The sequence below is a fragment of the Festucalex cinctus genome, chromosome 14, assembly GCF_051991245.1.
Source record: "Festucalex cinctus isolate MCC-2025b chromosome 14, RoL_Fcin_1.0, whole genome shotgun sequence".
NCBI lineage: Eukaryota > Metazoa > Chordata > Actinopteri > Syngnathiformes > Syngnathidae > Festucalex > Festucalex cinctus.
In genome coordinates, this window is record NC_135424.1 from 7,592,920 (window position 1) to 7,614,587 (window position 21,668).

The window sequence follows — 21,668 nt, forward strand, 5'->3', positions numbered from 1 at the left end:
TGCGTGGGTTGAAGTTGAAGATGGTATGAGGGGATTTAAGGTGGAGAGATGGAAAAGCATAAGGTTATGAAGTGCTCAAGTGTGTCTTTCATACCGAACGTCATCCAGCTGACATGCCCAAAACCAAAGATACAAAGCCAGCTTGCCCATCAGGCCAACAACACAATAACCTACTCCATAAATCTACTTGCAGCAATAAAAAACAATCAATTACAGAGTCCTTGATCACACACAAGACCACATTTGACCCTAAAATGGCCACTTCTAACCATAATGACTTTCTGTATCTTTTCAGGCATGGCTTTATAGACGTTTTGGTGAATTTATTCATGCCTACCAAATTTAATTTTGCTAAAGTAATTTAGCCTGAGGGGCTGAATTATTTAAAATAAAAATACTCAGTCTCTGAAAGATCAAATGAAATGGCTAGCATTAGCCAAAAATGTGTCTTATCATGCATGGCTTCTCGAGACTTTTTGTAAGTTTACTCAGTCATGATAGACATGCCTATCAAATTCCATGTTGCTAAATGAAACTGGCTTCAGAGGTTGAATTTTCAAAAAGTTCCAGTAGAAGACGTTTGACTTAGAAGGATCCTGTGAAGTGGCTAAGGCTGCTCAAAAATGGCAGATTCAAACCAAAATGGCCGACTTTTTGCATCTTTTCAGCCATGGCATTTTTACACCTTTTATGGGAGTGACTTATGACTTCAGGGCCTGAAATTTCATAGTATTCTCTGGAGCGCTACAGAGACAAACCTTACCCGCAAACCGGCCTTACTTTCCACCTTCCAGTTGAAGTGTTACACAAAACAGAGAAGGACTACAGAAAACAGTTTCAAAAGACTTGGAAAATGCACATGATGCACATTAGAGTCCTTAGCTGAGATGCAGACGAGTGCTAAATGCAATAGAATCAAAAAGGACCAGCATGCGATGGAGCAGGGCCAAGGAAAAAGAAGAAAAATGCAAATATGTTCTCATCCTATAAAGGTAAAACATCTTTAGCTTGATGTCGAATGTAACAGGGGTTGAACATTATATAACCACTACTTCTCTTTTGTCACAACCATTATGCTACTTTGCTTTAATAAAGCAAGTGAGGATGGACAACCTTGACCGTGAACCTCATGTTCAATAAATGTAAAGTATATAGTGCTTAACAAATATGTCTATAGTCCATGCTATTAGTCAGTCACTATGATGAGCTTCGCTTAGATTAGTTTAGGGACGGTGCAGCCAGGATGCTGGGAAGTACCTCCTGTATTTCCTAGTATACCTTCGGAAGAACTTCCCGTGACTCGCACTAGAGCGCATAGGAAGAGGAAGAGGATATTAAAAGAGGTGTAGATGGGAATAGAAAAACCTCGTCCAAACACACATTTGTACACACACATAAACAATATTGTTGCAAACACAGTAAAGGAACAAAGTGTCGCCGTCTTATGTTGTCGCTGAGATTCTCTATGTTGGCTTTCGTGGCCGTGAGGGAAATCATTTCTTTTTCAACGCACGACAGTGACGACACGGGACTCTGTTTTAATAAACGTGGCCCCCGGTTGGCGAGCTACTAGGTAATTCATACAGCGGCCTCCACGGGCGCGCCACCTCATTACACTCACTCCGAATGTAGTATTTAATGTTTTACTGTAATAAACACCTGTCTTTCTAGTAGAGTGCTTCCAAAAGAGTGAGAGGTTGTCCAGGAAAAAAGCTAGGTCAATACCGGCTCCAATGCCAACAGCAATGGAACAATAACAGATACAGGTAGTAGCAGAAACCTAGCAAAAAGCAAACAAACAAAACAGACAAACAAACAAAAAACAGGGAAGACAGTAATATGATTTGCATAGTCTACTAGCATAATTGCCTCAGTAATTTCTAACTTATTGTTGCCAAGTCAATAAATAATAATAAATAAATGCCATTGTGCTTGTTAGAAATGTTTTGTTTTTCTTGTTTTCCAATAATGTTCAAATATTACTCAACCATGCTATTAGGCTAATGATACCCACATGGCTACTCCATCATTTATGACAAAGTCAAATTGGGTGCAATGTACCTCCTACCACGTGACACTCAGCCAATCAAATGGTTGACTGGTTATACCTGCTTCTGATTGGTGCTCATTTGGACAAATGTCTTATTAGGATTTAGTCAAATTATTCGCTCTAGAAAATTTGACCAAAACGGCCGTTAAGACTCAAAATGGACGACTTCCTGTTTAATTCCAGGATGGGTCCTTGAGATTTTTTTTTCGTGCATCTTGTCTATCATCTATCAAGAATCTATTATGAATCCATTTCATATTGATTGGTTAAACTGGCGTCAAGTGTTTTTTTTTTTGTTTTTTTTTTAAATTAAAACTCAATACTCAATAAAATATTAAGCGATTCATGATGGGGACCCCTAAACATTGCAATAGCTTGCAAAAAGTTATCTTTTTTTTTTTTTTTTTCTGTTGAGGCCCAACAGTAGATTTCTGAAAACACAGCAATTTCCAAGAATGCTAATAATTCAAGATTTCTACATTTTTATTAGTTTTTTTTTTTTTTTTTTTTTTTGGTGTAACGTACATTTCATAAGGATGTTCAGTGCTGAAAGCTTTTGAAGTTAAAACCGGTCATATTAAAATTAAAAGGCTATCACACAAAACCAATCAAAGAAGATGGCAAAAATCAACCGACAGATGATGATGCAGGCAAACAAAACACTGTTGTCGTAAAAAGCTGGTTAGCCCGAAAAAAAAAAAAAATAATAATAAAAGGTTTTGTGCCAAAAAGATGATTCATTTGTCTTTAAAAATGCTCAAATAAAAACCCCAATGACAGTGTTTAAGATCATCTGAAACAACAATGTAGGAAAATAAATAAATAAATTAAAAAAATCCCGCTGTGCCACAAGTGCAAATTGGGCTTTGCGCTCAGAAGGGAAGGCCAAATTAAAGCCAGGGATTTATGAGCGCTCGCAATGCTGGATGCGGATGTGGGCAGCCCTAATTAAACGTTTGGTTTGAGGATGACAAGCACTTTTGCTTGTGTCGCTTAACTGAGCGTAAAAAAAGAAAATAAAAAAATTAAATGCCTTCGGAAGCTGCTGGCTCGGCAGGAGGCTGCCAAATGTTGCCGGAGCGTAAAAAGTCAATCAAGCTTATTAAACTTTCTGTTGGAAAGCAACTTTCACCCCATTTGAACTTTTTTTTTTTTTTTTTTTTTTTTTTTTTTTTTTAAATCTCATGAGTTACAGTATAGAATTCAATGCCAACCTAAATGAAATAGACTGTATAGCGTACGCTGATGACTACTCTTGCTGCCTTTTGATTATATTTACATTTGCATTCGACTCAATTACCACACATACTGCTGACTGTTCTTGCTGACTTTTTTTCCCCCACGTTCATGTCCGCCCTTATCATTCACACTCATGTTCCGCCTGCTCGACATCAATACACTAATCAATCAACCGTTGGAGTCTAAACAAGCGAACATGCCAGATAGAACTGTTGACTAGAGAAGTATGTAGTGTATGTGTGTGGTACAAACCTGTATGCGGTCTCGCCCTGCTCTTTCCTTCAAAGGTTAGTGCAACGATCAAGATGAGAAAGAGGAGACAAAGGAGGAGAGAGGTCAGTATTCCAGAGGATTAATACAGGAGAACGTTCAAGGCGCGCTCGGGAAGCCAAGAAAGTTAACGCATGCAAGCTGTAGCCATGCACAAGAAGAAGATAATGTGAGGTACAAGGAGCTGAATGTGGAATATTTGCTGGATAATATGACAACCAAACAATGTAAAGAACATCTGGCATGAAGTGTTCTGTGCTTGGCTTTGTCAAAAGCACACATTTCATTTAATGTATTAAAGTGTGGAGGCTAAATCATCATATTTGTGAAGCACAGTGAACCCTGAAGCAAAGAAAGTCCTAAGTAATTTTTTTTTTTTAACTTAAAGGGTTACTTTACTTTTTTTTTTAGCCATTTTTGGCAGTCAGTCAAATAGGAATATTTTGCCTATAATAAATTTGATATTTTCATTATTTTTCATGGACAATTAGTACCTTTAAAAACACATTTTGCAACTTGCTGTCGACTGAAAATGACATCACAAGGGCTCAGGTAACCAATCACAGCTCAGCTTGTGAATGTCACATGACCAAACCTAGAAAACAGGTGAGCTGTGATTGGTCACCTGAGCCCTTGTTGATGTCATTTTCAGTTCACAGCAAGTTGCAAAATGTGTTTTTAAAGGTACTAATTGTATGTGAAAAACAATGAAACTATCAAATTAATTACAGACAAAATATTAACTATTAACTTTTTTATTGCTATATTATTATTTTATATATATATATATATATATATATATATATATATATATACACACACACATATATTTTTTTTTCAGTCTATATATATATATATATATATTTTTTTTTTTTTTTTTTTTTTTTTTTTTTTTTTACTTTCCTAAATGAATTATGAAATCATTGGAGGCAGGTGTCTGAACCAGAAAATGAGGGGCAACAAAAAACGAGATCATCAAATTACATAGACTTCATTACAAACAAAATTTTACTGTCAATCAAATATGAACACCTATTTTCACATAAAGTTCCAACAAGTACATAAATGATTAGAATGAAAATAAAAACAAGATTAGTTTGGGCCTCAACACCTAGGAAATAATCAGGTCCAATCACTCATGAGCTATTTTTAGAACAAGCCCAAGGGTGACTCATGTGTTTCCTTGCGGGCTACAAGTAATACTATTGATGAGCCTCAAATGAAGCTTGTTCGTTTGCGTTGAAAAATTATTAAAATATACTTGTTTCTGTGACATGGGTTCATGATTGTGTACATTCTAGACGCACGGCGTTGTGATCCTGTTTGTTTTCAGTGCTTTGCCATCTTGTGGCAGGTATACACATTTGCAAACTATTTGCGGCAGGGCTTAGCAGGGGGTTCAATGTATTGGTACTTCTATTTAAATACAGACTGTGAGTCCTTTTCCACTTCTGGGCGTACCTAATGTGTCTGGTGTCAGGGTGCGAGAATGGCACATGCCAGAGTGCAAAGGGTGAAGAGATAGATGTGTGCCACAAAGATGATGGAGGAGAAACAGGAAGAAGTGGAGGCCACGTTTGAGTCCACAAGCGAGGAGGGGGTTGAGGGTTTTTGGGGTTGGGTCCACCTACTTGGCGGGGCTGCAGGTATGCAACGCCTTCAAATGAGGCTTCCAGGTTGCAACGGAAACCGAGTTCTCATCGGCAGCGTAACTACGCCAGACACACTACGTGCAGAGGAGGGGATGAGTTATGATTGACAGGTCAAATGTAAACAAGGGGAGGGGGGTCATGGAGGAGTAGTGAGGAGGAACAAAGAAAAAAAAAAAAAGAAGCTTATTAGGGTTTTTTCAAGAGCGGGGCAATGTTGATGCAGTGTGTGCGTGTGTGTGGTTGGAAAGAGGCGGTAGTGGTGGTGGTGGTGGTGGAGGGTGGGGGGTGTGGGATACATGCCTGAAGGGGGGGAGGGCGCTTTGGTAGTGATGCCAGGTGGCGTGGAGGTAGGGACGGGCACCGTCAGTGGAGTACAGACGCCAAGCTGCCTGGTGGTGGTGGTGGTGGTGGGGGGGGGTGGGTGGGGGGGGGACATGTATACACATATACACACAAACACATGACACAGAGGGGGTACAAACGTGGTGAGGCAAAAGAGAATGGCTGTGTCAGGAATCATTCACAAGTATTATATTGGAGAGTGCTACTATTCTTACTAAAAAACAAGTTACAAAAATTGTGTAGGTTTTCCATTCATGTTAATGGGGAAAGACGGTTTAAGATACAATTCTTTTGAGGTACAAGTATGGATCAAAACTAAAAAAAAAATCAATCAAGTCTGTCACTGCTGTATAATTGCACCACAACTGATGAATTTGTACTATGACATAAATCAATTCTTTTCAAGATGCATTGCAAAATACATTGAGGTCACTATTTAGAGATGGATAACCTGTAATACACTACGCATTAATGCTAAATACACTGTATACATTACTAGTATAGTGAGTGATTCCATACACAGCCAATGTGAATGATGTGATCATGTGACATTAGAATAGCTTCCTGAGCGCATCGACAGCGGGTGGACTGGCAGCCATTTTGGAGTTCTGTTACGTTCAATTAAGGATGGATTGTTTTTTTTTAGAATGAGGCATTTTGAGTGGTTTGTGAAACACTCTTCATAGTTTAACTAACTAACTAACTAACTAACTAACCAACCGACTGTCTCAGATAACATACCAAGCAGCCAACTAACTACTAAAAAAACTAACCAATCAACAAACAAACATTAAGACAGATCAACTTTCTATCTAGCTAACCGCTAAACTGACTGACTGGCATAGCAAGCCACCACCTTAGTAGCAAACAAACCAACCGACACTTCAACGAACCAACCAACCAACCAACCAACCAACCCACAAACTGACTAATTGACCAACCAACGGACAGACAGACTTATTACATACCTAAACCAAACCCCCCACTAACCAACCAACCAACCAACTAGGTGAAAAACTGACTAACTAATTAACTAACTAAATTAACTATAAAGCAACTAACTAATAACCTGTCTAACCAGCCAACCAAGCAACTGGAGGGACAGATGAACAGATGGACCAAACAAATAACTGAACCTTACCAACCAACCAACCGACCAGCCAACCAACCAACCAACCAACCGCTGACTGACTAACTGGACAGGACAAACCAACTCACCAGTCAAGTGACTAGATGAAACGAATGAATGAACCGACCGACAGACTGACTAACCAAGTGCATTCTTTTTGCCTTTTTTTGTTGAATTGCTCTGTGATGCGACAGCATCGCTTGCGACGTGCTCAGAAAGCCTTCACGACAACAACACTCACACAAACGCTAACGCACAGGGAGGGAAAACTACCGCCAATCACATGGCAGTCGGGTCTTTCATTTGAATGCCACTCAATTGGACTGAACATCTCCCCTTTCAAAGCAACAGCTGGAGCGGGACCAGCTACAGTGGCGGTAATTTTCCCTGCTACCTGCCAGCCAAAACACAGTGTCAAGATGAGACGTGTGATGTGGGTGTGTAATGGAGGCGTAATTCGTAGACGAGTGGCGTCATCACATTTGAATCAACTCAATTAAATCTGCTCCCAAGGTTGCCTTCACCTGCAAGGGTAAATGTTGTCAGGTTACTGGAATACTGGAAGTGGAGGAGGAGATGATGAAGTAGACGAAGTAGAAGAAGAAGTAAAAGAAGCATATGGTGTGATGTGAAACATCATTGAAGGCTGGAGGTACATCTGTCCGGGCCGTGATCGCCATGGTAACGGCTCACACCATTAATTACCAGCTGCACGCGTACACGCAGACACATTAACGCACAAAACTACACCGATAGGATGAGCAGAGGTAAAAACATGCAACAGCGTGACATTAAACACACAGTAGGGAATACACAAAAAGGTTTTTTTCTCATCTTCAGGTGCTGCAAGAGAAGGCGGCGCAGTCTGTGTGTGTGCGTGTGGGCGCGTGCCCGTGCGTGTGCATGTGCGCTACCTGGATGAGGCTGGCTGCAGGATTCCGTCTCTTTTCAAAGTGCTTCTGCCGATGTTGCTCCTGTACCTTCAGGGCAAAACCTGAACCCAGGATGCCCTGAAACAAACAACACACAGTGAGCCGAACTAACCATGTACACAAAATGTCTATTGTGTGCGTGCGTGTGCGTGTATGTGTCTCACAGCAGGCAAGGCAAAGAAGGAGATTCCTAGGAGAGCGAAGCCGGCAGACAATAATCTCCCAGTCCAAGTCTGCGGCGTCTTGTCACCGTATCCAATGGTGGTTAGAGTGATCTGAATGTTCAACAGGGGGTAAGTTCAAAGGTCATCCATTTTACAGACACAAAGTGTGTCCATTATTGATTGTTGGGGATTTTTTTGGGGTGGAATTTTATATGGATGCTGCCTATTTCCCTCAACTAATTAACTTGCCTATTCATGAACTAACTCAATATCAATCATTAATCTAACCACCTACCCAACCAATTTTTGTACAAATAATATAATGAGTTTTGTGTAAAACTATCATTAACTCAGGCTGAAAGAGAAAAATGCACACTATGTTATGATAAATGAGATCTGAAAGGTGTTTTGAAGGTTTGTATGTGTCTCACCGTGCCCCACCAGAGTGCGTCGGCGTAGGTGGCAAAGTCCTTGTTTTCCTCCTTCTCCACCAGGTAAACCAGGAAGGAGGAGAAGATGAGCACCAGGAAGCCGATGTACCACGCCGTCACTAGTTCCTAACAAGTAAGACACACAACACAGTCAAAATACACACTTAACAACTTGATACAGTTGTATGGCCTTAGTCATGACAGTAAACATAACCCTTGCATGACCCTAGTCATGACATTTACATTTATGTACAGCACTTTGTATACAGCAATGCCTGTTCTTAAAGCGGTTTATAAATAAAGTTGAGTTGAGTTGAGTAAACATAACCCTTGCATGACGCTCGTCATGACAGTCTTACCGCGCTGATTAAAGTCTTCAAATTATCAAGACAATTTTACACTTCCAATTTAATGGGAACAGTTTTAAATACATTAAACAAATAATAAAAGAGCATATTTTTTAAATAATGGACCTCTTAAAACCAGGAGAGGAAATCAATAGACCAATGCTGCATTGGTTGATGAATTGTGAAGACTCCACTTCACCCACTTTTTACCATCATATGGAAATATATCTCTACAGAGGGTTCAAAATCTGGTTCTTGTCTGCTTCCTGTAATGATGCGATACGGCTCATACCTTACTGTGTGCATAGACGACAGACCCCAGCAGCTTCCAGGTTCCTCCTCGCCGGTCCATGCGCACCATGCGCACGATCTGCAGGAAGCGGAGGCTGCGCAGGGCCGAGGCGGCGAAGATGTTGCCCTGGCTGCCGGCGGAAACCACGGCGACGGAGGCGATCAGTACGATGATGTCTGGGGAGGGGGGGTGAAGGGTCAGTGGCTTCACAATGCACATGAGTTAGCCTCACACAATATGTCACCTTTGGAGGTGTTCAATCATGTTCGTCTTTGTCTTTTTTTGATTGCTTTACAGAAAGGTCTCTGAGTGTGCGTACGGCTCGACTGATTTTCTGTTCCATTCAACTGAGATGCACACAAATGTGGTATACACACACAAGTGCAGAAAAAAAGGTACTGCACTTAAACTCATTCACTGCCTTTGACAAGTATACTTGTCAATTGTATTTTTTAGAGCGGTGCTAAATGGGGGCGAATCTGAGCATGCTCCACTGTAAATATCAAACTTGGAAACAACTTTACTGATGCCCAACCACCGGTAGATGACATCATTGCCCCATTTTATAGGAAATAAACACAGTTTCAGAGTCCATGGGAGAAATGGCTGTATTTTGGCAAACCTACATTTTTCTGCTGTCAATTATAAAAGAACGGGACGGGACAACAAGTAGGGAGTCTATTCTGTTATTTGGTAGATTCGGTTTATATATAATTATTGAATGTAATATCACGTGAGTATTGGAAATGTAAAAATTTTCTATAATGACTGGCAGTGAATGAGTTAAAAAAGCATGTGATAAGCAGAAAGTACACAAACAAATATGCAATTGCACACGCATGGGATTAGGGGTATACACACAGTATACACAGTACACACCCACATGAAGGTATATACACTCAAGGAAATATAGGTGCATATATAGGTACGCACTACACACACAAGAACATCACGAGAGCTGACAGGCACATGGCATGCAGGTATACACACACAATTGCATAGCTGCATATACAGGCACATACACACAAACACCGATAAAGGTACACACACAAAAACATTTTCAAAGTTCACACAGACACATGCAGGTCCACCAGGGCTAAATTAATCCACATGAGAATAGACAGAGGCAAAGAAAAACACATTAGCTCATAAACAAATGGTATACACATGCACAAGAACATTCAAAATACACACATGGGTACACACATTAGATTATAGAAGAAAAAAACAGAGACACATGTAGATTCACACACAGGTACATACACAATGTGACAGAGGTACATGCACTGGTAAACATAAAGGTACACATACACAAATGCATCTAGGTACATGCAAAGTAGCATTCGTGGTACACACAAGGTGACAATGGTACACACACATTGCATCTTACCGATGATACAAAATGGCTTCCGGGCAAAGCGGAGGCGTCCTTGCCAGCCTCGGTAGCGACAGCAGCAACCGGCGCTCCATATCCGGATGATGTACTCCAGACCAAACACAACGATCATCACAAACTCCTACAAAGGAACACGCACGCACGCACCAACAACACTTCTGAGCGTTACTTCATCAAATCAGGGCTATCCTGGCTGATCCATCAATACAATAAAGCAGTGTTTTTCAATCTTTTCATTGAGCCAATTGGTGTATGATATTTGAAAAATCTCATTTCACCCACCAAACAAAAATATCACAAAAGGTATATTCAGGGGACTTTCAAATTAAAATTTTGCTGTTCCAGCTGCACGAAAAACATTTTTTTTTGTGTGACTTGCTTTCTAATCGTAAAAAAACAACACTATATACAGCATTGTACTCCACAGAAACAAACGAAGAAGTAATAGCAGCCTCATCGATGCTAATTTTATTAGCCCGTGTATGACGTTTTCCATTGTGTTAGCATCAAGCTTGTGGACTTTCGTAAAGCAAAACTATGTGGTCTTGTTATTTGTTATAGACGTATGGTGTAAATCTCTTTACTTTATGATTATTTTCAGAGTAAACCTCAACTGAGAGTTCCCAAAAACAGACTGAATCAAAAACTTGGCCATAACAAATAGTCACAAAATAATCACAAACAAGTAATCATATCAGGAAAAACTCCCAAATCGAGTCACTCGTAAATCAAGGTTACATTGTATACTGAAATAATGACAATATTGTCTCAATATTTACTCACAAATTTACTTCTGGGTTTTTTAATTGAACAAAAAGCTGTTATGTATTTGTGTTGTATGAATGGCAACAGGTGGACACAAGGGTTTGATTGCACCTTCTGCCATCTAGTGGAAGAGCATTTAATTGTTCCGGTATATACAAGATGAACAAAGCTACATTATTTGTAGGAAATCAATACTAGTTGTTAGGGCAGTTAGGTGAAAATGCTACTCTTGCTAATGATGTTCACCCTTTCAATTACACATAGTTCATCAGTCAAGAACATAGACACATACATCTAAATTATAGATAGTTTCATATGTTTGTGTGTGGGTCCCCTACCAGAATGAGAAGACAGTGCGAGGAGAATTCCTGGTGAGCAGGAATGGTGGAAAAAACGGACAGGACCAAACATCCAAACACCAGAATGAACCTAGGGAGACAAACACAACATTAAGGGACTTGACAATTCTATTTTATCACTAGGGACAGATTTTGTTATTCGACATGTGCAACAAAATTACTATTAAAAAAAAAAAAAAAAAAGTTGAAGGCCATATCAACTTTACACACATTTATCTCATTTAGATGAGACAACCCGCACATCGTCTTTGGCTGCAGGCGAAACACTTTGTAAAGGTGTAAAGAGCTTCCCTACACAGTCAATAAATCATCCGCGGGTGCGTGCGTGCGGGTGCGAGAGAATGTGGTATGCAAGAGGTCACCGTTTTCCACACAATACCATCACGATGTAGCGTATGTGTACGTATGTGCCGCCGCGCGAGCGTGCCAAGCGAGCAGAGCTTTTCAATCAAGGCGGCCCGAGAGCGAGTGAATGGAAAGAAAGAATTAAAAAAAAAAAAGATGGAAGGATGGAAGAGGAAGACAAAACAGTGCCAGATGAGCCACTTGCTTTGAACCGTAACAAGTTTTACTTGAAGCAAAAAAAGAAGCACTTGGAGATGTGGTCAAATATCAAAAGGCTAATTTTTTTTTTTATATCTTAAAGACAAAATGTGACTTTATTTTGTGGTGAGATCATCAGTTTGGACTGAATGGAAGTACGTAGCAGAAAGGTGAATGTACAAAAAATATATATACCCAATAAATGGGACATGAAGAAAGCTAACAAAAAGCAAATAAAGATGAAAAAACATGAGTTGAAGATAACAAAAAGCAAAACGGAGCGGTCGCTAAGCCTTTCCATCACGACCAATCCTGTTTATGCACTGAAGAGGAGCAGTGATGATGGTGGCGATAAACTAGCGCCTTTTATTTCCAAGCAACCACAAAACACAACGAGGCACGATTCATCATCATCATCATCAATGCTCACATGTACTGTATCATAACTTGGATTTTGATAACAATCAGCAAAACACACCAAATATGAACAGCCGTCATGTTTGATGAGAAAACAAACTTTTTGAGGAAGATGTCCATGTACGTTTGTTTGTTTCATTTTGTTTGTTTATTTTTATCTTAAATCACATTTTCTTCTTTGTTGTTTACTTTTTGTTGTCAATGTTTTCTTCATCTGTTTACTTTTTGTTGTTTTGGTTCGTGTACTCATTATATTAGTTTATATTTGTTATTTTTTTTCTCCAGCTTCATTTACTGTTTTGTCTATTGTCCATGTTTTCTTATTTTAGTATGTTTTCTTTATCATTTTCACATTTGTTTACTTTTTGTTATCATTGTTCAGTTTTCTTCCTCTATGTTTAGTTTTTTTTTATCTTTGTTCATATTTCCATCATCTTTGTTAACTTTCATGGTCATTTTCACTCTTTCATCTTTGTTTACTTTTAGCCCATCATTGTTAATTTTTTTGCTGCCACTTTTTGCTGCCATTTGTTTATATTTTCTTCAATCTTTGTTTACTTTTTATCTTTGTTTTTGCTATTTTGGTTTCCTTACTGATATCATTTTGCTTACTTTATGTTATCTTTGTTCACATTATTATTTCTTTGTAATCTTTTTGCTAACTTTGGACCCACTAAACCAGCTGCACTTTTTTCTCCTTATGTAATTTTTTTGTAGTGTATTTTCTTCATTGAGCCACTCACAAAGTCTTAAAAATATACATTTACATTAAAAAAAATATTAATAATACAGAACATAAAAGTGAGATGAGAGACTTTCTAAAAGTATGGAAAAATATGGAGTTGTGGGAAGGTTCTGACGAGTGGTGTTAAGCCACCTGTCCTGGTCGGCCGATGATGGCATGATAGAAATGTGACATCCGCTCAAACGGTTGCGTGTCTTGAGAGTGCGTGTGACATATGGCTTTATGATGGAAACCGTCACAACACATGCACACACCTAACACACACACACGCCACACACACCCCCACTACATCTGTTACAAAGATTGTGTGTGCAAGCTAGATGCTCCGCTCGCACATCAACTGCTTTTATTAACTCCATCTTGACACTCTCACGTCCAAATAATTGAGAACAGATGATTCATACTTAACATTTTTTTCCAGCAAGCATCAACGGCATGGATTGCTTTTTCTTTGGCTTTCTAATATGCAACAGGAAAACGTCACACAGAAAAGCAGGAGCAGGGAATCAAACCTCAAAACTGTTATGCAAATGAACTGAACTCCCAAATAAATTTAACAAAGTTGTTCCAAGTTGTTTTCTCTCCGCTGTACCACGGTTGTAGCCAGACTTGTAACTGTAAAGAGAACTGCGCACCGAAGCACGTCATCTGGTCTTTTGTGACTACATTTCATATATTAGCTTAGCGATTAGCATTGTCTGCTTGCGCCATCTTCCGTAGCTCCTCCTAATCCACCGTTAATGATAATGATCACCATAATTGTCAGAAGTGTAACTTATTTGCCGCCACAGAGGCGAGGATTAGTTACTTAGAGTAGAGGTAAGTGTTTAGCTGTTGCACACATGGTGTGGCGCAAACTAGCTTAGCATTCCACCTAGTTCCTGAGTTGCTGGTAAAGGATTGGTGACTTTGATATGGATGCATGTTTTTTTTTTTTTTTTTTAAATGATAATAGCTTGGAACTTTTTGAAAACACTGATGTCCATTTTTTTAAATTAATTAATTAATTTATTAATTAATTTATTAATTAATTAATTTATTTATTTATTTATTTTACAATTTTACGTTTTGGGGATGTCTGCATTCAGTTTCATCCCCAAATCCTAAAATGTGAAAAAAAAAAATACAAAAATACAAAAATGGCCATACCGGTAAGTGTTTTTCACATAGCAGCGACGATGTTCTAGGTCAGTTGGGAGAACTACAAAAAAAGCAAACAAGTAAAACAAAAAGCAATGGCGTAATCATGTCTGAAATCCCAATTCCGATCAGAAAACGATCATCGGCCGCACTGATGAGGTTGTGATTAATATTCACACTTTTGTTTGGGCGTGTGGTGATTCCCCTAAATTAAACATAAACAACTCTCTACTTGCCTCTAATGTGAACAACACCAACAAGGAATGCTTTTCATTCCTGAAATATAAAGCCAATTGTAATCATGAGCATTTCTCTCTGGAGCTAATCTGCAGAGTTGATGTTGTGAGCGCTTTAGGGAAAAAAAAAAACAAAAAAAGAAAGAAAAAAAGAAACAGCACTACGTAATGGAATATTAGTGTCTCTCGTGTCTGGCTTACTACTACTGTTGCGGCTGTGTTTCATCTCACACGCACACACTCAAACGCACGCACAGACACACACAGTCTGAGGACGGCGGTCTGGACAGCATCAGCAACCGCGGTCAACGCGGCGGTGTCTGGGTTATACACAGTTTAAAGTTCCCTTGGCAAGACACACAAGCACGGCAAAAGGGAGCGTGTAAGCCAGCTTGTTTTACGCCACAAGTTCAGAGTCATTCAAGAACATTTTCCGTGATTGCATCCAGTTCAACGGGATACACGCACCACACGCATGCACACAGGGGACAAAAGAGGAAGTGTGTATCCCGACTATGCAGGAAGTTGACTACAACAGCTTCCGCGCTTCTGTGATGACTTTCTACAAAGTTCCCAAACTGTCTTGGGAAAGACAAATAAATATTCAAAGCAGTCTAATACTGTACAGTGATTTTAAAAGTGTGGTACACAAGACCACTAGCGGCTCCCTCTAGTGGAAGGTGGCAGAATTCTAGCTAGCTAGCTAGCTAGATAGCTAGCTAGCACATCACTGGATAGATAGATAGATAGATAGATAGATAGATAGATAGATAGATAGATAGATAGATAGATAGATAGATAGTTGACCTGGCTAATCCCGTCCCTTTAAAAAAACAAAAAAACAAATGTGGCCCCTTGAGCACAAACGTTTTCACCACCCCAGTTCTCGTGTATCCTCTAACTAGCCCCAGTAGACAAACAGGAGCAATCAAAATGAAGTCTATACATAGTGAGCATATAGTATGACAGATAACTTTTAGGGGGACACTATCAATTACATGCATGAGCGGGGAGTAAATAATGCCTTCTAACTTTCTTTTAACCTGGATATCTAGAGAAAACAGTAGCGGCGGGATGCTCCTCAAGTTTAGCCCCATGCTTTTCAGGAAGATGTCATTATCATTTTTACGATGATTAATAATAATAACAATAAGCCGCTGCTGGACCATCTCATGTGACATCTTGGCAGCTGCTTCCCAGTATCGGCCTCTGCTGTTAGGAGTGGTGCTGGTCAAGGATACACCTTCCCTTTTTAACTGCCCTACATTCCCGTTACACACACAAACACATACACATACATAATGCTGTCTGGAGATGAGTGATGACCACACAATCACCTTTAAACTTCCATCTCTTTGCTAAGAGCTCCTCTTCCCGGGGGCCTACAATCATAGTGAGGCTCTTTTTTCCGTTAAGGTTTTAATGTTCGTGTGTGTGTTGGTCCCCATAACAGCATCTGGAACTTATTCCCACTTCACCACCGTTTATGGTAGAGCCATCACCAGCAGGATGCATGGACATCTATGGTGCGTCCCCCCCACCCCCACCAAGGCTGGCCATGTTTAAGAGACCCCCGAGGAGGAGATGGGGGTATCAGTGGTGGTGCGGGTGGTTATCCCCGCAGACGCACACATTAACAGGTCATGGCTCCCGTTAGCAAAGGGGTCAAAGAGGGGGCATTCGGCTGGTTGATTTTGAAGTTGTTCTTGTCTCAAAATTCAATGGCCTGATCATGGTTTGAACCTTGAACCTCCACTGACTTATCGCTTAGCCGGGTGATGCACTACAAATACAGAAATTACTGCAGATCTTTACTCTCTCCACACCCCCCCAATTACTTGATATGGTGATATTTATTTTTGTGAGATTAATTCATTCTCATTTTTCACATGTATATTGTCACGCCGCCACCAGAGTGGCGGTTCATGCTTTTGTTTTTACAGTCATGTTCCTGTTTTATTTTGATAGTCCTGACTCCACTCTCACCCCAGGTCACTTACCCTTCCTGCAGCCTCACTGATTACCGGTCCACGCCCATGATCACTACCACCTGTTCCTAATCAACCCGGACATAAAAGCCACCTGAATTCTCTCCTCGTTGCCGAAGTGTCACATATCTCAGTGCATGGAAGCGTCCTCTCAGTCCTCGTACCACCGTCCTTGTTTGATGTCTAGCCTTGCCTTGCCTTGTCTTGCGCCTTTAGTTTGCCCTGTTTTTCCTCCCTTGTGGAGCACCTTTTGTTGTCCCTGTTTTTGAGTGCCCTTTTTTGTATCTCCCGTTTGGAGCTCTTTTTGTTCAGCCTTTTTTCCCTCCTTGCGAGGCGATTTGAGTTTCATTGGATTAAAGCTGCAGCCTTGTTGGCCAACTTACACTCTGCGTCTGAGTCCTACCTCCTCGCTTCGTGTCAGTACACTTCGGCCAGCATGGACCCAGCGGAGAAGTTGGTGGCTGCACTTCGGCAACAGGCTGTCCGCCTGTCGCACCTGGAGGAGGGCCAGCAAGCCATGGTCATCCAGATAGATGAACTTGCTGGACGGGTGCAGGAGCTGGTGAACCACCTGCAACACTCCTCGCCAACCGTCACGAAACCGGAAGCAGCTGAATACCCGATCCCGACTCCAGCCTTGACCGGGGCTGGAATGAGACTGGCCTCCCCGGAGCGATACTCGGGAGAACCAGGACATTGTCAGGCATTCCTGACCGAATGTGACATTCACTTCGAACTCTCACCACAGGCATTTCCCACAGACCGTTCCCGCGTGGCCTTCTTGATTTCCCACCTGACGGGACGAGCCAGAGACTGGGCCACCACGGAATGGGCACGGCACTCCCCGACTTGCTCAACCGCAGCCGGGTTTAGCAGGGCTCTCCGCCTCGTTTTCGATCCAACCAACATGGATCGAGAGAAGACGCGAGAACTCAGCCATCTCAGACAAGGGAGAGAATCGGTTAATGATTACGCCATCCGATTCCGTACACTAGCAGCCAAGAGTGGCTGGAACGACACAGCTCTCTTTGACCACTTTTTGAAGGGGCTCACAACCTCCATGCAGGAACTCTTGCTTCCAAGTGACTTACCCAGCGACCTGGACTCATTGATTTCGCTTGCCATCCGCACTGATCATCGGAGGCGGGAGCTCAAGCAGAGCAGCGGACTCCAAAAGATACCTGGTTCGGGACCCCTCCAGCATCCACTGGCAAGTGAGACTTCAAGATATGCATTTCCCCAGTCATCCACCGCAAGGGAGGTCAGTGGAAATGACGAGGAACCCATGCAGCTTGGTCGGACCCAGCTAACCATCGAGGAGCGACAGCGGCGCCGCCAAGAAGGCCGCTGCTACTACTGTGGTGAACTTGGTCATCTGGTGGGATCTTGCACCGTGAAGAGAGGTCCACCGGTGAGTTTCCCGTCACCCCGTCCTGCTAAGACTCAAAGAATCACGCATGTCCGGATAAGCCACCATGCTATGACCATAGACCTGCCAGCCCTCATCGACTCCGGTTCCGACGAGAGCCTCATGGACTGGGGCCTCGTGAAACGGCTACGGGCCACCACCGAACCCCTTCCCCTAACCGTCCAGGCCAGAGCGCTTAATGGCAAGGAACTCTTTTGCATCACCCATATCACCGAACCCCTAGAAGTACGAATTGGACAACACATCGAAAACCTCCGTTTCCATGTAATCCAAGCTTCGACACCCACTTTGGTTCTGGGACACCCTTGGCTACGTCAACACAACCCCCGAATCGACTGGAACTCCGGAAACGTACTGGAATGGGGAATGGACTGTATGGATCACGTTTTGGAACAGTCATCAACCAGTGCATCCTCAGCCACGGTCAACCAGGTGACGCTTGAGCCTCTCGCTCCTGAACCTCGCCAGTCACCGTCTCAAGCCCCCGAATCTCGCCGGGCGCATCTCCAAGACCCTGAGCCACACCAAGTCTCTGCATCATGTCACGCCAAGTCTCTGCATCAGGTCCCGCCAAGTCCCTGCATCACGCCGACCAAGCCAAAGCCGACCAAGCCAAAGCCGACCAAGCCAAAGCCGACCAAGCCAAAGCCGACCAAGCCAAAGCCGACCAAGCCAAAGCCGACCAAGCCAAAGCCGACCAAGCCAAAGCCGACCAAGCCAAAGCCGACCAAGCCAAAGCCGACCAAGCCAAAGCCGTCCAAGCCAAAGCCGTCCAAGCCAAAGCCGTCCAAGCCAAAGCCGTCCAAGCCAAAGCCGTCCAAGCCAAAGCCGTCCACGCCAAAGCCGTCCACGCCAAAGCCGTCCACGCCAGGGCCGTCCACGCCAGGGCCGTCCACGCCAGGGCCGTCCACGCCAGGGCCGTCCACGCCAGGGCCGTCCACGCCAGGGCCGTCCACGCCAAGCCTGCCACACCTGCCAAGCCCACCACGTTTTGCCAAGCCTGTCACGCCAATTCTGCCACGTTTCGCCAGGTCTGCCAAGCCTGTCACGCCAATTCTGCCACGTTTGCCAAGCCTGCCGCGCCTCGTCAAATCTGCCACGCCAAGTCTGCCACGTCTACCACGCCTCGCCAAGTCTGCCAGGTCTACCAAGTCGAAACTATCCACGGGATCCCCTTGGTACTTTCCAAACCTGATCCGGCGCTAGGAAAGGGCCTTCGGAACGGTCCCGACGGGACTCTCGTCTGGCGTCATGGACGCCCTCCTGAACTGCCTTTTTGTCTGGGACGGATGGGTGGGTCGTGTTCCCTCCTCCGTGCCCCCTTCCGCCCGCCCTTGTTTTTGGACTCCTTGCTGAAAGGCCGTCAAGGGCCGGCCATTGAGGGGGGGGTACTGTCACGCCGCCACCAGAGTGGCGGTTCATGCTTTTGTTTTTACAATCATGTTCCTGTTTTATTTTGATAGTCCTGACTCCACTCTCACCCCAGGTCACTTACCCTTCCTGCAGCCTCACTGATTACCGGTCCACGCCTATGATCACTACCACCTGTTCCTAATCAACCCGGACATAAAAGCCACCTGAATTCTCTCCTCGTTGCCGAAGTGTCACATATCTCAGTGCATGGAAGCGTCCTCTCAGTCCTCGTACCACCGTCCTTGTTTGATGTCTAGCCTTGCCTTGTCTTGCGCCTTTAGTTTGCCCTGTTTTTCCTCCCTTGTGGAGCACCTTTTGTTGTCCCTGTTTTTGAGTGCCCTTTTTTGTATCTCCCGTTTGGAGCTCTTTTTGTTCAGCCTTTTTTCCCTCCTTGCGAGGCGATTTGAGTTTCATTGGATTAAAGCTGCAGCCTTGTTGGCCAACTTACACTCTGCGTCTGAGTCCTACCTCCTCGCTTCGTGTCATATATATTAACCAATTATTTAATAAACTAAAATATTTACAAGTTTATTTTTAGTAAGATTTTGAATTTCTACTATTGTAGTTTATTTTTTAATAATGAAATTTATTTGAATAATATTTTGTTGTTGTAAAACTGGCAGCAAAAAGTGGCGACTGTTGTAATAATAGTAAATTTTAATGGTAAAAATATTTAAAACTAATTTTCAAATAATTATTTATTTATAATTTTACAAATAAAAAATAAAAAATACAAATAATTTTAAATAACAAAATATTCATATTTTAATGTTATTAATAACAACGTAATAAGCATTAAAAATGAATAATTAATTAGAATTAGTCAACCAATTATTTACTAAGAATGTTTACATTATTTTATGCTAAACATGTTAGTTTTGTATTTTATTATTTAGAATGAATATGATAGGAATTTTCTATAATATTAAAAAGAAAATAGTCAATACTTATGCTTCATCATAATTAATATAATTATATAATAGCATGAGTTTAAAAAAATACTATTTACCATTATTTTGTATTTTATGTTAAATGGATTATTTTAACAAAGTAATAAAACAGTCTAATATAATGCATTTATTATTATTATTATTATTATTATTAATTTGTTCATACTGCATTATGTTGTATAACTTGCATAAAAGCAAAACACCATTTTGAGATGTAATTTTACCGACGTCATCCAAGTGACGACTGTTTGCCCTTGTGTTTTGTTTGAGTTTTTGGGTTACTTTCTTCTTAAACACCATTGAGCAGTCAATGCTGGCAAAATGCACCCAGTAAAAAACAAAAACAAAGTAGTGCCACACAGTTTGCCACAAAATGTGTTGGCCAACGGCAAGACACTCGTAAACACGCTAACACAAACTAACCACATACAAGGCTTTTAACAGCCGTGTTGACGTATCCTGTACAGTACAGCGGTTGAAGTTTTACATGCTAACACGACTGCATTCTGCTTAAGCCTCAAAAATATCCAGCTGAGCTGCTACATCAATTTCTTTACCCAGGTTGCTATGTTGCTATATGTTAGCATAGCAAGTGTTAGCATTAGATTAATTCTCGTTTGTAATAGTGCCAAAGATTAATTTTTAATAGTACCAACAACAGGGCAAGATGGAAAATCAGCTTGTTCTCTATCCAGTGTGCGGGCTTGTTAGCAGTGGCCACCCACTGTTAGCGTTTGATCAATTTTCATTAGTCAGGGTGCCAAAGCTTTATTTGTAATATAAATGAAAAACAGGGAAAGGAACTCAAGTTTGTTTACATCAATTTATCTCAACTCTTTCTCTACGATGCTATCTAGCTATATTTTAGTATATAACCATATAATACTAACTTAAGTTAGCACTAGAGCACATCACTGAGGCACAAGATGTTCCGGATTATGGGTTCAAATAGTTTGTTAGCATGCTACGTGGTACTGCCCAAGCTTTTAGCACTAGATTCTGGTAGAAATTCAAGGAAACTTCCAAGCATGTCGTAAGCGGAAAATGCACTTCGCACCAGGTCTGTATTTGACATCTATTTTGGGTGGTCCCGCCATGGTGACCGCTGCACTTAACATAAGCCCCAAGCGAGCTAGCGCAGCGCTAAAATGAGATGATTTGTCTTGTCAACGAGGTCCTTTACATGGAGGGCGGTGTTTGCCTCATTTTTTTTTTGGCCTCATTACACTCGAGCCTAGCTGAATTTGGGTGAAAGAGATGTGACACCCTGACTAGTCGCCAGCCAATAGTAGGGCACATAAATGACCATTCACTCACCAAAATATTAATAACTTTGATCTTAACTATAAACATTTATGATGTTTTGTTTTGTTTTGTTTTTGTTGTTTTTTATCGTGTTTAGGAGTGCTTGCCACTCACATTGTTGCAATGCACTTGCT

The 21,668-nt window shown here is 41.6% G+C and overlaps 1 protein-coding gene across 3 annotated transcripts in view; it reads right to left on the reverse strand.

Moving 5' to 3' along the window:
• Positions 1 to 21,668, reverse strand: part of kcnq5a (potassium voltage-gated channel, KQT-like subfamily, member 5a) — a 55,296-nt gene that overhangs the window by 9,818 nt on the left and 23,810 nt on the right. For all 3 annotated transcript variants that reach the window (XM_077495353.1, XM_077495351.1, XM_077495352.1), the window contains 8 exons: positions 11,348 to 11,438; positions 10,239 to 10,365; positions 8,849 to 9,024; positions 8,210 to 8,335; positions 7,779 to 7,889; positions 7,597 to 7,692; positions 5,191 to 5,285; positions 3,542 to 3,568 (listed from right to left, as the gene is read on the reverse strand). In XM_077495353.1, coding sequence (XP_077351479.1) covers positions 3,542 to 3,568; positions 5,191 to 5,285; positions 7,597 to 7,692; positions 7,779 to 7,889; positions 8,210 to 8,335; positions 8,849 to 9,024; positions 10,239 to 10,365; positions 11,348 to 11,438 — 849 coding nt within the window. The remainder of the gene's footprint in view (positions 1 to 3,541; positions 3,569 to 5,190; positions 5,286 to 7,596; positions 7,693 to 7,778; positions 7,890 to 8,209; positions 8,336 to 8,848; positions 9,025 to 10,238; positions 10,366 to 11,347; positions 11,439 to 21,668) is intronic.